The sequence below is a fragment of the Lichenostomus cassidix genome, chromosome 9, assembly GCF_008360975.1.
Source record: "Lichenostomus cassidix isolate B80296 chromosome 9, HeHo_3.0, whole genome shotgun sequence".
NCBI lineage: Eukaryota > Metazoa > Chordata > Aves > Passeriformes > Meliphagidae > Lichenostomus > Lichenostomus cassidix.
In genome coordinates this window covers 16811737-16827627 of record NC_139490.1, presented here as the reverse complement: position 1 = coordinate 16827627, position 15891 = coordinate 16811737, and the positions used below count along the sequence as shown (strand labels likewise).

The 15891-nt window shown below is 43.3% G+C and overlaps 1 protein-coding gene across 1 annotated transcript; it reads left to right on the top strand.

Annotated features, from left to right (window-relative positions):
* Positions 1-11355: 11355 nt before the first annotated feature.
* Positions 11356-14518, top strand: KCNE4 (potassium voltage-gated channel subfamily E regulatory subunit 4). The gene is made up of 2 exons (XM_085069654.1): positions 11356-11544; positions 11990-14518. The coding sequence occupies exon 2, from the start codon at positions 12016-12018 to the stop codon at positions 12505-12507; it is 492 nt and encodes a 163-aa protein (XP_084925780.1). The 5' UTR covers positions 11356-11544; positions 11990-12015; the 3' UTR covers positions 12508-14518.
* Positions 14519-15891: the final 1373 nt, after the last annotated feature.

Here is a 15891-nt window from a genome sequence, read left to right as displayed (position 1 = left end):
TGTGCCCTACAGGACTGAGCAGTTTGAGGCTGTGCCTGTTGAGTGTTTGCAATACAAGAGACACTTTCTTTCCTTAAAATGATGTGTAGAGAGTGTCTGTGAATGAGCATCCCTCTGGCTGTGCAGGGAATGTGAGCTCCCGGCTGGGAACTTTTGGGATCTTGTGATGTCCATCAGCAGAGCCTGCTGGAACTGGGGGTAAGTGGTGTGATATCCTCAGGGATTCCTCGTCTGTGCCCTGTTTGAGTGAGTCTGCAGCTGCTTTTTTTCCTTCACATAACTGGAATAGATTAATTTTGTTTATTTGCCCCCACATCACGGAGTAGACCAGAACAAGTTGATTCTGCTCTTGTTGCCTAAGACTTGCACCCTGGCACAGCTCATCACTAGCAATCTTGTGCTGTTTACGTTTTAGTTATGTTTTGTAGTAATATTCAGAGAGTCAGCTTGATATTTAAAAAAAAAAGAAAAAAACCAAAACAACCACAACAACTTTATAATAGATCAAAACATTAACTGGGGTTTATTTTGTTTTATCTTGTTAGTTCTTGGGTTTAGGAAAAAATAATGGCATGTTTTGACTTGTTGGTTGGTTCAGCAGCAAATCATAAAGCTTAGTTGTCAAAACTCCTTAATCCCAAACAACTGATTTTGAATTTTTTTTTTGTGAGATTTCTTTGGTGGCTTTCTTTTTCTTTGCTAATGCTGCTAGCTAATCCTAATGCCGTTAAATTTGCATTCACCCTTTCATTTAAATCTGTTATTTACAAATGTAAATGAATTCAGATTAATATTTTTTTGGTCTGGGCTCCAATCCTAAGAAAATATACCAGACAACAAGGACCTGGGCAGGGAACCTTCCAGAACGGGTGCACCCATCTCTGCTTGAGAAAGAGTTACTATTTAAACAAAAAAAAAATCTGACTAAAGCATGGCTGAACTTTCAGGAAAAGGAGGAGAGTTAGGAGCTGGAAGCACAGGCACTATGTCTGGAAGCATTCCTGGAATGTGCCTTGCACCATGCCCAGTGCTGGTAGTGTGGGGCAAGGTGCTGAGCTGCACCCCCAGTGAGATGTGGCAAAGAGAGTTTATCTGTGGGGAGAAGGAAGGAACTGCTTTTGGCAGCTCTTTCTTGACGGGAGACATTGGGAAAGCACTCGGAGCCCTGCAGAGCTGTCCCAGCTGAGAGTGCTTCACAAACGTATGGGGTGTGATTGCTATTTCAGGGCTCAGAAAAATGTGAGGTATTTCACTCCAGAAGAACACAGTCCTGCTCCAGCACAAGCATAGCAATTTGGTTTGATATTACATGCTATGTTTATAGCCAGGAATATCAGAGAAAAGACACAGAAGTTCTGGACAAGTGTAAGGATGTGTGGTGCTCAGTAATGTATGTGCAGCTGAGTACTTTCATTGTATTTTAGTGTTATTTAAGATCTCTTTTCTGTCTCACTTCTCACCCTACTATTAGAGGCAAGCAGTTTGATTTTAGAGGGCTTTTAAGGAGATGCTTTGGCAACTTGTTTATTGAAGGACATTGGTGGTGAAACTGAGATAACTTGGGAAAAATCAAAGGAGAGGGACAAGAGTCACAGCAGGAGAGGGTGGCAGGATGTTTAACTCAGAAGGTGGCAAGCCCTGAAATGCCGGGACCACACGAGCCACAGTATTCTAAGCAATGGCTTCCATTTTGCATTTTCAGTTCACAGTGGAAGGATTTTGTGTGTGAGTAGGCAGTGTCCTGTTGCCTTTGCACTGCACAGAGCATGAAGCTGAGCCCATGGGGCACAGGGACTCAGCCAAATCCCGGGAGCTGCCCAGAGGGAGCAAACCTTCCTGGGCTTTGGCTGAGCTGGGCTGAATGGCTGGGCAGGGTGGAGGTCAAGACCCTCCAGAGGGAGGGCTGGAGTGATGAGGATATGGATAGATCACGTGGGGGAGAACTTTTGTGGTGAGGAAAGGGAGCAGGGAGTTGGAAAATACATAGAATTGATGGTTGGTGTGCATCCCTAGCTCTGATGGGAGCAGTCAGGGCACACTGGGGTTGGGAGAGCAAGCAGTGCTTCAGAAAACCAACACAAACTTTCTGCACCCCAAATTGATGTGGAAATGGGCAGCAGCGTGTTAAACACTCATCATTCTTCCAGGAGCCTTGCTGAGGAAAGCAGCTAATGGATTCCCTGCCTGCATGCAGCAGCAAGGGGAGCGCAGACCCTGCTGTGCTGAGCCTTTCTCTCTGCCAGAGCTCTGCTTCCCTTCCCTAAGTGGATGATTTATGGGAGCAACCACCACACACCCAGAGCTATATTTGCAAATAATGCAGCAGTTATGTTGCTTTCAGGAGCTCCTTTCACACTTCAGTTTGAGAATTGATGAGTACTCAGTGATGCTTGAGCACTCAAATTCTCGTGAAAGACTCGGGAAATGTTGTAAACATGGCTATGCAAAATTCTGTAGTAATGTGACTCAAAGGAAAATCTATTCATTCTATGTGTTTAGATGTCATTTTTTGCATTTCCCATCTGCAACAGGAATATTTTTCTTTTCTCCGGACGCACTGCATTTCCAGGGCTTGTTGGGAAAGCAGGGTCTCCTGTATCTGTGCAGAACTCCCCACTTCCTGTCACTTCCTAGTTTCAAGTGAAATACCAGCCTCATATGAAGAGAAAAAGACCACACAAGACCACATGTTGTTTACTTTGGGCTGATTATTCACATGTTATAAGCAGCCAAGAAAGGAAGAGAGTGTTTTCCCCTAAGTTCTAAAAGCACAATTCCAACAATGGTTGTCTTTGCTTTAACAAAATTTGTTCAAGGGATGATGTCTCCCCACTGAGATATAAATGCTTGCATTTGAAAAATACATCCCTTCTGGTTTATTTTATCATTTGCAAGTAAACCACCCCTGCCTAGTGCAGGCATTTTTGTGTTGCCAAATTTCTTTCCTTAGGTATCTTTTCTTTAAAATCCATGTAGGATTTCAATTTTGATTCCTTTGATCATTCTTGTTGCACTGTCAATGTGTGCTCTCTCCCCTCTTCCTATTCCCCCCTGGCACAGGGGCAGTTTTCCCATGGGTGGTGGGCACAGAGCTGGTGTGGAATATGGCACAGAATATGATTCTTAGTGTGGAATATGGCAGTGATTCCCAGAGGGCTGCACACTGTGTTCAGTTTGATGCCACATGCAACCCCCTGGGTGCACCTGATCTGCAGGGTGGCCACTCGCAGCAGTGATGAGGGAAATGTCAGGAGAGCTCCTCCTTGGGCTTTTCCAGGTCTCTTGGAACTCTTTCCAAATGTCTTTCATGCAGGAGGTGTGGGAGGGTTTGGGGGGGCTGTTACATCAGTCAAGGTCCTGGTAATGGGGGATTGGATTATTTAAGCTCCATCAGTTGTCCATGCAAGACTGGACTAGGAGTGCTTGTGTTAACTGAAGGAAATAAAGTTTTTCTGACAGTTAAGAAAGAAATCTTGTCCTGTTAAAGCTGGCATGATCAATCCTGCATTGCTTACAACCCATTCTCCTCATTATGCATTTAGGGACCCTTTCTCTGCACGCTCACAGCTGTGGCTAGGAGGACTAATACCAAAATACTGAAACACGGGAACAGATCTCAGCTTTGGGTTTCAGAAATCACAACTTCCTGCTTTCCCTCCTCTGCCTTGAAGAACTCCTCCCTTTGGAGAGGATTCACATGCTGTTGCTGCCCCTTTTGTATACTTTCTCTCCTCTTTGCTGCACACCTGGGGTTCATCCCATTGATGCTATTTACACCCCAGACTGCTAGTTTGTTCCTTTTGTTGTGTTTCCAGAGCAGACTCTTGGAATAAGAATACAAATAGCTGTTCTGAGTATTTTATGCTCTAAAAAGTGAATACAGTCAACAGATGCCAAGATGTAATAGATCAAACTGAAGTGCTATCTTAGTTGCTTCAGCTTGAAAGGGGACTGCTGTAGAGAACTGCAGTGATGTAATTTAAACTGTGTTTGAAATCCCATGAAGATTCAGGTCAACAGGGTTGAGAGCCGAAATTAATGGATGTTTGCTGTAACAGCTACACTTAAATGTGGAGGTTTCACAACCAAAACTCAAAGGGAGTGTTACAAACTCACATGATGCCGAGTGCCTGATGTTGTAGAAAAGTGAACATCAGAGGGAGAGGGCTCAGCATCTGGTATTCATGTGAAAATGAAAATCTCACAAGCTCTGAAGGTCACAGTGACCTGGGATGCTGTGCTGACATGGCTGTGAAACAAGGATGAGCTGCTTCTTACTCTGTGAACTAATTTTGCAGGATTGGAAGAAACCATAATGAAGAGAAATGTGGGTTGCTCCTCTAAGGCCTTGCAAGTGTTTTCACTTCAACTGGGCCGGATAAGTGCCACTGTGGAAGCACTCTCTGCTCCTTTCATCTCTGCTCTACACCTATTTCTGGGAGAGGAGAGTGTATCTCCCCCTGCATGTGTTTTCTCTCCTCAGGAGAGCACTGTGACACTTGGGTTGTAGTCTTTATTACATGCTGTTGTGAGCTCCAAAAGGGGTAGAATTGTTTTCTGTATTAAGTGCCTCTCTTTTCCAATCTCTTTTGAGTGCTGCACCTTCAAGAGCAGTGTTAGAACTTAACATGAAGTACCCCTTAAGTAGGACTGGTACTTTTATCTGAAGGCAGAAAAATAGACATAGAGCATGCTGGAAACCAGAATGATACCTTGCTTTGTATTAGCAGTTGTATTCCTAAAGCTCACTAAAATCCTGCTGGGTTCAGTGGGAACTCTAGGCATGTGTCTGAGGCAGAACTTGCATTACCAAATGTTGGCATCTTTACCATTTCTTGATGTATGAAAATTAAAGCCTCAGTGCTGTGGTTTTGTAGGGCTAAGCAACAGCTGCCTCCTGGATTTCAGAGTCTGTGGTTTCCCCAGTGCTTAGATTTTTGTCTGTCTGTTTTTCTTCTCAAATTCTTCCAAGTGTGATCAACTTTGAGAGCAGTTACACTTCTGAGCCTGGGCAAGTGAAGTCACTGCATGAGTGAACCTTGCCCTGTTCATTTCTTGAGAGAGGATTCTGCTCCCCTGTTCTCCTTGGCTTCCAAATACCATTTTCAATAAAAGCTCAGAGCAAAATGACCATGCATGCTGGGCTTCTGCATAGCCAGCAGAACTGTGGAGGGGGAAGAGATTACCTGGGCTCAGACATGAACTTGTGTAAGTGGGAACAGGTTGTGTGCAGCTGCTCCTACCGGAAAAGGCAGCAGAGTTCCAGCTGATGTGAACCCATCCTAAGGAAATGTTTCCTGGCACAGGGAATGAATGCATGCTTTCCTCTTTGATCTCTGCTCATGTTGAACTGGACAGCTAGATGTTTGTCAGGCTCTCTATAAGCTTTCTGCCTTACTTTGGGCAATCATATCTTTTCCAATGATCTACCTTTAATTTATGATCTGTAGTCAGGTGAGAGTTCAAGCTGAGCACTTGAATCTTTTCAATGGGTTTGTCCCCTTTATTTCTTATTCTTCGCAATTACTGGCATTGCTGAATTTCTCTTGTTGTGAAATGTCTTAAAATTAACAAACCAAAAAAAAAAGAAAAAACTGAGATCTTCACGCTGTGTGCAGAAGAATTTTTCAAAAGGCCTCTAAATATTGATACATATCCCTTTATCAACAATTTGTATTTTAAAAGCCTTTACTAATGTAAATCAAAGCACTAATTCTGAGAAGATTAGAGGCAGAAGCTGTTCAGAGACCATGAATGGACCTACATAAGTACCTTTCAATAGCTGGGAGAGCAAGTGCTATCTCTTTGTTGAAGAGAAGAATTATGTGCTTGAGTTTGTCAGTGAATTTCTTCTAAACACTGCTAATCATATTTAAAGGCTCTTGATTTTTTTTGTCTTTTTTTGTTTTTGTGGCATCTAGAATTTAGTGTGTTGCTTGCTGGTTGGGATCCAAATGGAAACAAATAATGTTGAACACAGTTTAGGCATACAAAACAGCTGGCATTTGACTCCAAAGCAAAGTAAGTTTTGAGTTTATTTTGTTTTTAAAGGTAGTGCGTCCAACAGATAATTCTATCTGGGGGAAGAAAAGTAAGGGGAAAAGAAAAAGAAATACATTTTCAAATCAAGCATCCCTACATCCACTGTGTCACATCAAAGGAAAAAGGTAAGGTAATGTGAAGTACATGCTTCATTTAATTGCATAGAAATATATATTGATAAAATAACTTTGTAACCTGTCAGCTACAGGAAACAGAAGTGAGGCTGTGATGGTTTTGAACTCAGATTCTCATATCAGCCACTGAAAAGTTTGTATTTTTTAATGTAATTTCTTGTTATTGCTATGAGAGTTACCTGTTTCCACTCTATTTGTTTCCAGTCACTCCTAGCTTTCTGCAATTCAGTTTAGAGATTGAAAAGGAATGCCTGTCCAAAACTCCAAGACTCCCACAACACATGCCTTACAGTAAATGCTAAATTTAGTCTGAACTGTTAGTACAGATATCATTGAGGTTTTCTGTTGCTTGTCATCTCTCAGGATCAGAAACCAACTTGCCTTTACAGATCTTTGTTTTGTGCTTGGAGAGCAATTGCACACTCCAGACACAGCTTCTGGGAAATCTCTTGCCACTGCTCAAGTTGAGAGTGTGAGTGCAGATGGTCACCTGGGCTGTGAGATGCTTCTAAACCCTGTATTTGCTTCTATTGATTAAAATAATTTTTTGCTTCTCTGTGTGCAGAGAAGGCGTGAGAAATTTCAAGTTTTATGAATATGGATCTTCTATGAAGGTTTAATAAATTCCGAGTTAAAGCAGACTAAACTCTGAAGTTGGAGAGAAGGCTGAAGCATGTATCTTCTGGAGTTATATTTGTATGTTTTCCCCCAGGAAGGTAACAAGGCAGAGCTGTAGCCTTTTACTAAGTTTTTTATAGTTAATAACAGATCAGACCATTACTTCCATTTGGCATCCAGATGGTAACACAGAATATTATGGATGACACTGAGGAAATTGCCATCTTCCTCTAGAAATTGCTTGTGTCAAGTTTATGAAGAATGTCATCTATTTCTGCAGTACGAAAAATAAGGAAGGGTGATGGAAAATGGCTCTGAACCTGGAGCTGAGTGCGAGTGGCTCAGATGTCAGCCCAGCCCTTGTGCTGATGGACACAATGGGTGTTGAATTTCTGGGTGGGGACCTGCCAGGGTGTTACCCTGCTGTGCATCCCAGCACCACTTTTGTAGGTATTATTAGATTAATTTCACTTAAGTGGCTGAACTGATGAGGCATAGAAGCGTTAAGAGCACGCAGCAAATCTTATAAATTTCTTATTGTGAATGCACTTCTTAGTGAGGAGGCACAGGGCTACTTCTGCCCCTCATTGCCTTCTCTTGGAATGAGTGTATGACTTGCTTGCTGCTTTTGAACTGTTTTATTCCAACACACTCACAAGCTTCACTGAAAACTGTTTCTGGGTTGCACAGAACTTGGAAGGAGCAGGTGCTGATGTTTGTTTCAGGAGAGGCACTGCCAGGAACTTCAGGGGGCTTTGGCTCAGGTCCTTGGTGAGGTGTGTGTTTGGCAGCAAGACTGAAAGTCAGGATGTACCTCTCAGCATAGCAGGTCCTTAAATGCAAGTCTGGATCAGGAGCACAAATATCTATTTTACCGTGTCTTCCTTCATGGTGTCAAAAGCAGCTCCAATTTTACTTTAATTGAAATAATATATGTGAGCAAAATATATTGATCGTCTTTTTGATCATCATCAGTTGGCTGTCCTTTGCCAACTCTAGTATCTGGAGGGTCTAAATCAAAAGTAAGTCCACACTTGCCTGGCAACCCTCTCTCTCCCTTTTTTCCTCTAGTAGTAAATTCCCAAAGATTACTTCCATTAAATGTCCACGTGCAGGAAGAAAAAACCCAACTGCTCTGTCCTTGCTGGTTCTCTCTTCATTTTTATTTTCAGATGATAACTCTAAAAATGCACATTCTCGGGTACTCTTTAGAGTGATACTGTCAGCACACACTCATCAAACAGGCTCAGCTTCCCAAAGGAGCTGGCCCTTTAACAACTGTCTGGTGTCTTTGGTCTTATTAACTCACTAACTGGGACAAGAAAGATAAATGCAGCATCAGACCACAGATTACGCCCGTAATGAAGGGTTAGGCATATATTTTCCATGGCAGCCTGCAGAGTCATCTGGGTCTCTAAGGAGGTTTCATGTTGTCTCCATAATAGATTCTGTCTTTGTTCAGTTTTCTGACCGTCCTCAAATTTTTATTTGGAGAAAGGGCTCGCATTATATGATCCCTTAAGCCATGTTGTGAATTCCTGCCCCATGGGATGCCTCAAGCCTCGATGTTTGCGTCCTTTGGTGACGGAGGTTGCTGCCACAAAAGGCTCTCTAGGAGACAGGGACCTTGAGAAAAAAAATCTGGCATCAACAACTATGTTGTGACCTTTTCATTGTTGGAGTGCCTGGCTGTTGCTCTGCTTTATTGGCCTGAATGTTTTCCAGAGGGGGAATATGGAAGGTGGTGGCCACAGCACAAGGATTATTCTGAAATGTTATAGCCTTGTTTGGGATGGGTGCAAAGAAGGTGAAGAGGAACATCTGAGAGGCAATTGCTGAAAGCATAAGAGATGTCTAAGTGAAATTTCAGGGAGAATTCTCTGAAGTTGGGGGAAAAAGTGGATCTGAAAGGAAGGAAGGAAGAAAGAGACATCAAAAAAGAAATAGCTAGGAAGCTTAACTAAAAAAAAAAGTTACTTCAAATTAGGCAAGATTTTTGCTGTGATCGATGGCTTTACAATATGATTTGCAACAAATATAATTTTGAAACACAAAACTAAAATCTCCAATTTTCAATTTTCTAGGCCTTGTTTTTAGACAAAAATATAATTTCTGCAGGGTACAGCTTGAGAAAGCTGACTTATGGCATCAGTAAGTAAGTGGCATATGTTTTCCAGGTGTTTATTCCCCAGCATCTTCCTATCCCTCCTCTTCATGTCTATAGAAGGCTCAGGAATTCCTTGTGGGCCTTTTTAAAATTAAATTGTTTTTAAGAATCATGGGCTAACAGATGGAGATGTTGTCATCAGCTAGCCAAAGTAAACATAGTTGCAAAGAGTTTTCGTCAATAACTCTGCAGAATTATGCAATTCAGTCATCTTTCAGTTAAACTTCTGGGGAATTGCATACATTTATGGATGTACCTGAGCAGTCTTCCTGTGTTCCTGTTGGGTGCTCCAGTTCATCTTGCTTATTTTGTACAGAACTTGACCTATGGGAAGATTATGAGGGTTTGGAGCAAATAAGAGATTCTATTTGCAGATGCCTACAGAAGAGCTGGTCTGGCCCTGCTCTGCTGGCTCTGCTGGGAGCTGTGGGGTGTCCATGCCTCTGAATGTGCCTTAGTCCAGGGGAGTAGTGACACTGACGATGGGAGGCAACAGGACAGGCTTTAGGTGCTTTTGTTCCCAGGATCAAGCAACTTCCAAGAGGGTTATATGGGCAGGGAGAAAGGATTTCTCCCTGTACTGAGCCAATTTTCATTGACCCAACAATGCAGGGCTTTTCCTCACCAGTCTGTGAAAGTCCTGCATGAAAAGGTGTTGCTAAAACCTCACACATTGTCTTTAATTTTCCAACCCCCAAATTTCCAGAGTTGGGGGAGTAAATATCACATGGAGCTGAGAAAGTTGTGAAGTAAATATTCCCTAAAGTTAACTAGAAAAACCAGAGGCTTGCTCTGGGTTCTGCTTTAGCCTACAGTTGATATGCTCTTGTTGCCTGCTCGGTAATTTGTCGGGAACAGGGAAGAAGAATTCAGACTTGGCAAGCTGGTGCTGCAGACAGATTCTGTCAGATGAAATCCCAGCAGACGTTAGTCCAACATCAACAGCTCCTGAGCTATCACATGGGAATGCACAGGGAGATAAAACCAACATCCTAAAGGGAGGATCCTCTATTTTAAGGTGCAGAGCGGGGAATCTGGCTAATGTAATTTTTTTTCCTTTCTTTCTGTAGTCGTTCAGAGAAGTGATGGAAAATGCTGGTTCCAAACACAGATACAATTCTGTCTTTTCTCGAATTCTCCAGGACATCTGAAGTTGCTTAACATCTCTCTCTTGCTTTTTCCTACATGTGAAGAGAAGTTAATCCTATCTGCCTTTACCTCAGAGGGATTGTGAGGGCAGAGTTTGGAAAAGAATTTGCTGTCTACGCAAAGAATCCACAAGTGACTGGAGGGGAAAAAAACCCAGACCTACCGTTGGGAAACTCCAGCACCAGTCTACTGCTTTCTGGAAGTGGAGTGTTCTGTTACATAAACATCCTTGAAGCTTTGCAGAAGGGGTGACATTCACATGTGGGGCCTGACTAATTGGGCTTTGTGTGTGAAGAACGGGGATGGAGAGGATAAGGAAATGAAATCCCTAAGGTGCAAGCTGGGCCTCCTTCTTCCCATGGCCTGGGCTGCTGCTTACGTGTTGGAAAGGGGTCTTGGAGCCTCCTGTGCCACGGAGCTGATGACTGGGAACTCTGTGGGCCCTGCGACCCAGGCTGCATCCTCACTGCCCTCCCCAGCTGGCTGGGAGGTGTCCTGCTAGCCCAGCAGCCTCCAGCAGGCACTCAGAGAGCATCCCTCTGCCCAGGGACTGGTAACGTCTCTTTGTGCTTCAATCATCAGTAAGTCAACCCCCCTGGCCTCGGTTTGTGCAGAACATCATGCAGACAGCATTCACTCTCGGCTGCTCCTACGGAGGCAGGAGGGGGCTGTGAACTTCAGGAGCTCCAGCTTGGTCCCTGGAGGAGTCTGCACCCTCCCACTGATGATGTGGGGAATCCAGATCTCAGTTGCTGCTCTGATGGCCAGACTGAGGTGGCACCAGCACCCCTCCATCCAAAATTTGTTCAGGACTCAGGCACAGCTCTCCCCACCTCCACACCTTGCGGCCAAGTGGAGCTGCAGCAGCTGAAAGTCACCACTTTGTTTTGCATGCACTTTCTAAAGCTTTGTCACTAGTCCTGACCAAAGAAAATAACCTGTTTCCTCCCTGTCTCTTCAGGGAAGACTGTATAGCAGGCATCTAAATAACTTGGTAGTGTCTAACATAAAATTCACATGTATATTTTTCTATATGTTTTGACAAACACACAATAATGATCTGCAGGTTTTCCATTCTGTGCAGCAGCTCTCAGGGTAAGAGGTCAGATTTAGCAACTGGGATGTTAAAGGAACAGATTCACAGGCTGAAAGAGCCAGTGTGGAACTGGTTAGGAAAGAGTAAAATCTGAATTCCCAACTCTTTTTCTTTTCACAGCTGTTAAGAGTTCAGTGGGTTGAACTGCAATCCTTCAAGTTCATCTGTTGACTCCAACACAAAACTATTATAAACTGTGGCTCTAAAACACGTGATGAAACATTTCTTGAGAGCTATTTATTCCAACTGCAGCAGAGGAAAGTTTTCAGAACACCCGGCATTTGGTGGAGGGAAGGTCTCTTGAGCTTTGCACAAGGAGGAATTATTTGCATACCGGCGTAAGTTGCTTTTTGATTATTTCTTTTCCTGCATCACTGAATAAAATAATACTTCTAACTTTCCTTCACCATGGAAACATGATAAAGTAGCACAAAACTTTGTTTAAGTGCCTAGTAGAGTATTTCTGTATAGTTTTCTTTCTTAAATCATGTGAATTGGAGGTTTTATAATTCAGCATAAATGTCTAGATGATTTAATATTATGTTTTGTTTCCTTTAATGTTTTCTGTGTCTGATTAAGAGTTCATTCACTTACAATAGTAATGAATAGCATTACAATAGTAATGCAGGGGTATAATGGACGGAGAGCTTCAGTCAGGTATGGGGTTTGCAAGCTTACAATTACAAGGAATAAGGAAGAATTTAGGGTAACCTTTTTCCAGATTTTTTTTTACATCTTTACTCTGTATATTGATCTTACATATCCATTTACATTCTCCCCCAGGCTTTAGCTGTGGTAAAACACTTTCCATGCTGAAGATGGACCATGCAAACGTGACCCAAGCAATGCTTGATGCTGAATCCCCCAGCACAGAGAAGAACAACGGCAACGAGTATTTCTACATTCTGATCGTCATGTCTTTCTACGGGATCTTCCTGATAGGAATAATGCTTGGCTACATGAAATCCAAAAGAAAAGAGAAGTCATCCAACTTGCTTCTGCTCTACAAAGACGAGGAGAGAGAATGGGGGGAAGCTGTGAAGCCTCTGCCGACCGTGGCAGGGCTGAAATCTGTGCAGCTGCCCATGATGCTGAACATGCTGCAGGAGAGCATGGTGCCATCGCTGTCCTGCGCCATCTGCTCCATGGAAGGCAGCAGCGTCAGCTCCGAGTCCTCCTCCCCAGACGTGCACTTCACCATCCAGGAGGAAGTGCTGGATACTGAGCTAGGGGAAGTGTCAGAAACGCCCCTCAACGAGAGCAGCGAGGGCTCGGTGGAAAACATCCATAAGAACTCCTAGCACTTGCAGGGCTGCCTTGATCAGCTGCCAAAGCGTGAGTGGAGCTTCCACTGAGAACTTGTGGCTCTCCTTTTCTGCTCTCCAATGAACTCTGAACAGGTATCTGTGCTCCTGGGCCCAAGGTGTTCCTGAGAGCTGGCAGGACAAGGAAGCAGTGGTACCCAACTCCAAAGTGTAACTTGCACATAATTGGGTTGCTTAATTTTAATTTTTCCATTATTATTTCTCACTATGAAAGCTAAGAACATAGTGAATATATATGTATTTTCTAACGAGGTAATTATTACTGGCATGTCTCTGCATATTTCAGAATTCTGTAAATGTCTGGGAATTGTTTGGGGAAGTTACCCTCATGCAAGTGCCTGCTTCTTAAAGATGATGGGTAATGCTCATTCACACAAAGCTGTGATAGACTAGAAATGCACTGTGTTTTTGTTATCACAAACCACAGCCAACAGCACATTTGCTCAATGAGGCCTTGAAAGCTGTACTTGAAAGGAGATTGCAGCATGGCTGGAGGCTGACTTTAGGTACAGAAAGAATGAAAGACAAAGCAGAAAAAAAGAGGCATCGAGTTCCTGTGCAGTTTGTAAAGCCCACCTTCACATCTGTGACACTCATCTGTGTCTTTGCTTAAGTTATACCTGTACTGTCTGGGTTAGCTTCACTACCTTCTGCTGCAATCCAGCCTGTGACTGAGTCACTAACAGGAAAAGTGGCTTGGTTTTTTGCTTTTGTGTTGCTTAAAGATGTGTACCTTTGGTCACTAAAGGCAAAGATCTGTATGTTAAAGGAGATGTTGGTAGATCTTTGTTACAGGCTGGAAGATGTAGAAAGGCTTGAACAGATGCTGCTCTGTTACGCCCCCTTGAAAAATAGGTGGAATTCTGAATGGAATTTAACCTAACAGTGTGAATTCCTGGGCCCACTGAAATCATGAGCTGAGTCAGGGACGGGCACAAGATTTTGTGCTTCTCTGTTGGAGTTAAATTCTCCATTTGAGGTCAGTAAAATATTACCCATTTACATTATCACAGAATCCAGACTTTCTGCTCTATTTAAGCCAGTGTAGGTAAATGTTGTGTTGCATCTTGTTTTTTTAATCAGCTCGCATGTGACACATGCATTTCTATAAAGCTGTTAGTAACTAGTTTTTTAAACCACCACAGACTTCCCCCTCCCCCCAGTTTAATGGTACTGTGACATTTTTCAAATGCTCATGAAATTTGTTGCTAAATTATTGCACTTTTAAAAGACGTAAAAATAAATAAAAAGAAAATTAATATTTCAATCATACCTTATATTTTATAATAACTTATTACAGTGTTTTGATTAGTTTTGAAGCATGAGGGCTGAAGAGCCTGAATCTAAAGCATTGCACAGCAAAATATTTGCAAAATGTCTCCACGTATTTCCTGCACTAAAATAGCTCTGTGATTTATCCACTGGCATTAGAGCTTGAGAGACAGCTTGAAAAACATGAATGCTGCACAGCAGAAATGAACTGAAGCCAGAGTGTGCCGTGCTCCTGCCGTTGGGAAGGGCTCAGAGGGTTAATGGATGTAGGGATCAGGGATCTCTGTCCCTCTCTAACCACAGCAGAACAAAGGCTCCATTGTGCTCGGAAAAGGCCTGACTGGGGCAGGCTGAAGGCAGTGGGAGTTTTTCCATCGACTTCACTGAACTTTGGATCAGACCATATAAAGCTTTTTGGTAGATTTACTCTAAAAGGGGCTGTTTTAAGTTTGAAAGGAGCCAAATTAAGTTTGGCACTTTGCCTGGAATCACTTGAATCCTGAAACTTTCCAAATGAGACTGACATGCGCAAGTTGTCACATTTTCCATTGCTTTCTCCTTCGTCCTTTACTTTTGGTATAAATGTATTTGTATCTGTAAAAAACTGATGTATATAATTCCTAACATCGAGTTGTATATAATTGTCTCATGTATTTAAAGTTTATTGTTTCTACTGGCACTAATTTTATTTAAATAAACACGTTTCCTGGAAAAATCTCCATGCTTGTTCACTACGTCAAGTAGATTTCCAGTAACGAGACTGGGCACAATTCCTACAGGATCCTTTCCTTAGCCTCTTTTTGCCATGATTCCTTGTGCTTTACAGCTCTGCAGCATTGTGGGCTGGCTGCAGGGCTGAGCCAGGTGCTCCAAATCCACCTTTGGTCCCAGTTGGCTGTGGGAGCATTGGGAAGCACACTCAGGTCCTGGGTGTGTGCAAGCAGTGCCACAGGGATGCCCTTCTGCAGTGACCTGGGGGTGCTGGGGAGGCACTGGGGAGGCTGGCAGAACTGCTGTGGAAACTTGCCTTGCTTATTCAGCCTCTGGACATGTTTGCATTTTGAGTTTTGGGGTTAGATTTGCGTTGTAGGGCATCATGTGGGCTTGAGTTGAGGTTGTGGACAAGTATCTGACACAGATCTCCGATCTCACTGGGTTTCCACTGCTTGGCCATGGCACACAGCTGGCTTTGTCACCACCTTTGACCCTGGGTCTCCCTGCTGCTCTGTCATTCCCAGTATTATGCAGAGGGGAGCTTTTCCTGGCTCCCAATACAGGGGGTAAATATTTTGAGGCAACTTTGCACTTCCCTGAATCTGTCAAGTTATGCGTACAGATTCACCAGCACTGGTTCAGACCTGCTTGCACAGGGTGATTTGAGGTTGTTTCAGAAATCAGATTGCTATAAAGTTATATCTGCTCGCTTTCCCACAAGAGCTGCTCCCCTGTGCTCTGCTCTCTTCACTCCCTCCCTATTAAATAATTCTGGGGCCTTCACAAGCTCCTGCAGTTCCCCAGCAGCAAGGCTGTGTTTCCCTGCAGCAGCGCAATCTCCCGGGACAGCCGCGGTGTCCTGGAATAGCGGGTCAGGCAGGAACGCTGCCTCTTCCACGTTTACCCACCCGGCTGCCTCAGGCTCTCAGTGCTTCCATTGCCACAAGAATGAATCAAGAAACTTCTGACAGCACTGCCGATAAGGAGGAAAAGCAGAACAAAATGGAAATTGCAGCTCTGCTTCGTGGATCAAAAAGGTAGCTTATTCCAGTGGTTTCTTGTGTTAAATTGAGCTGCCATAAAGGGAAACACTGTGTATTTTGGGGGTATATTTACACTGAAATGAGCTGCTGAACACAACATGTGGCCACCTTCTTGCAGACTGTGATAGAGCTATCCTTGGGTTGTGGGGTTTGAGAAAGAATGTGGATAGCTTTGAATGTTTTTGCCTTTGTCCAAGGCATTTGTCCTTGTCCAAATCAGTATTTTGATGACACCAGGGGGGAAAAAAAAAAAGCAAAAATCTGTTTTAGTTGTTAAAGTTAGATGCATATGCAAGTGAATGCAATGATGCCTTGATGACAGCCCAGTCAC

Coding starts and splice junctions, on each gene's coding strand:
- KCNE4 (XM_085069654.1), top strand. CDS start 12,016: ATGCTGAAGATGGACCATGCAAACGTGACCCAAGCAATGCTTGATGCT.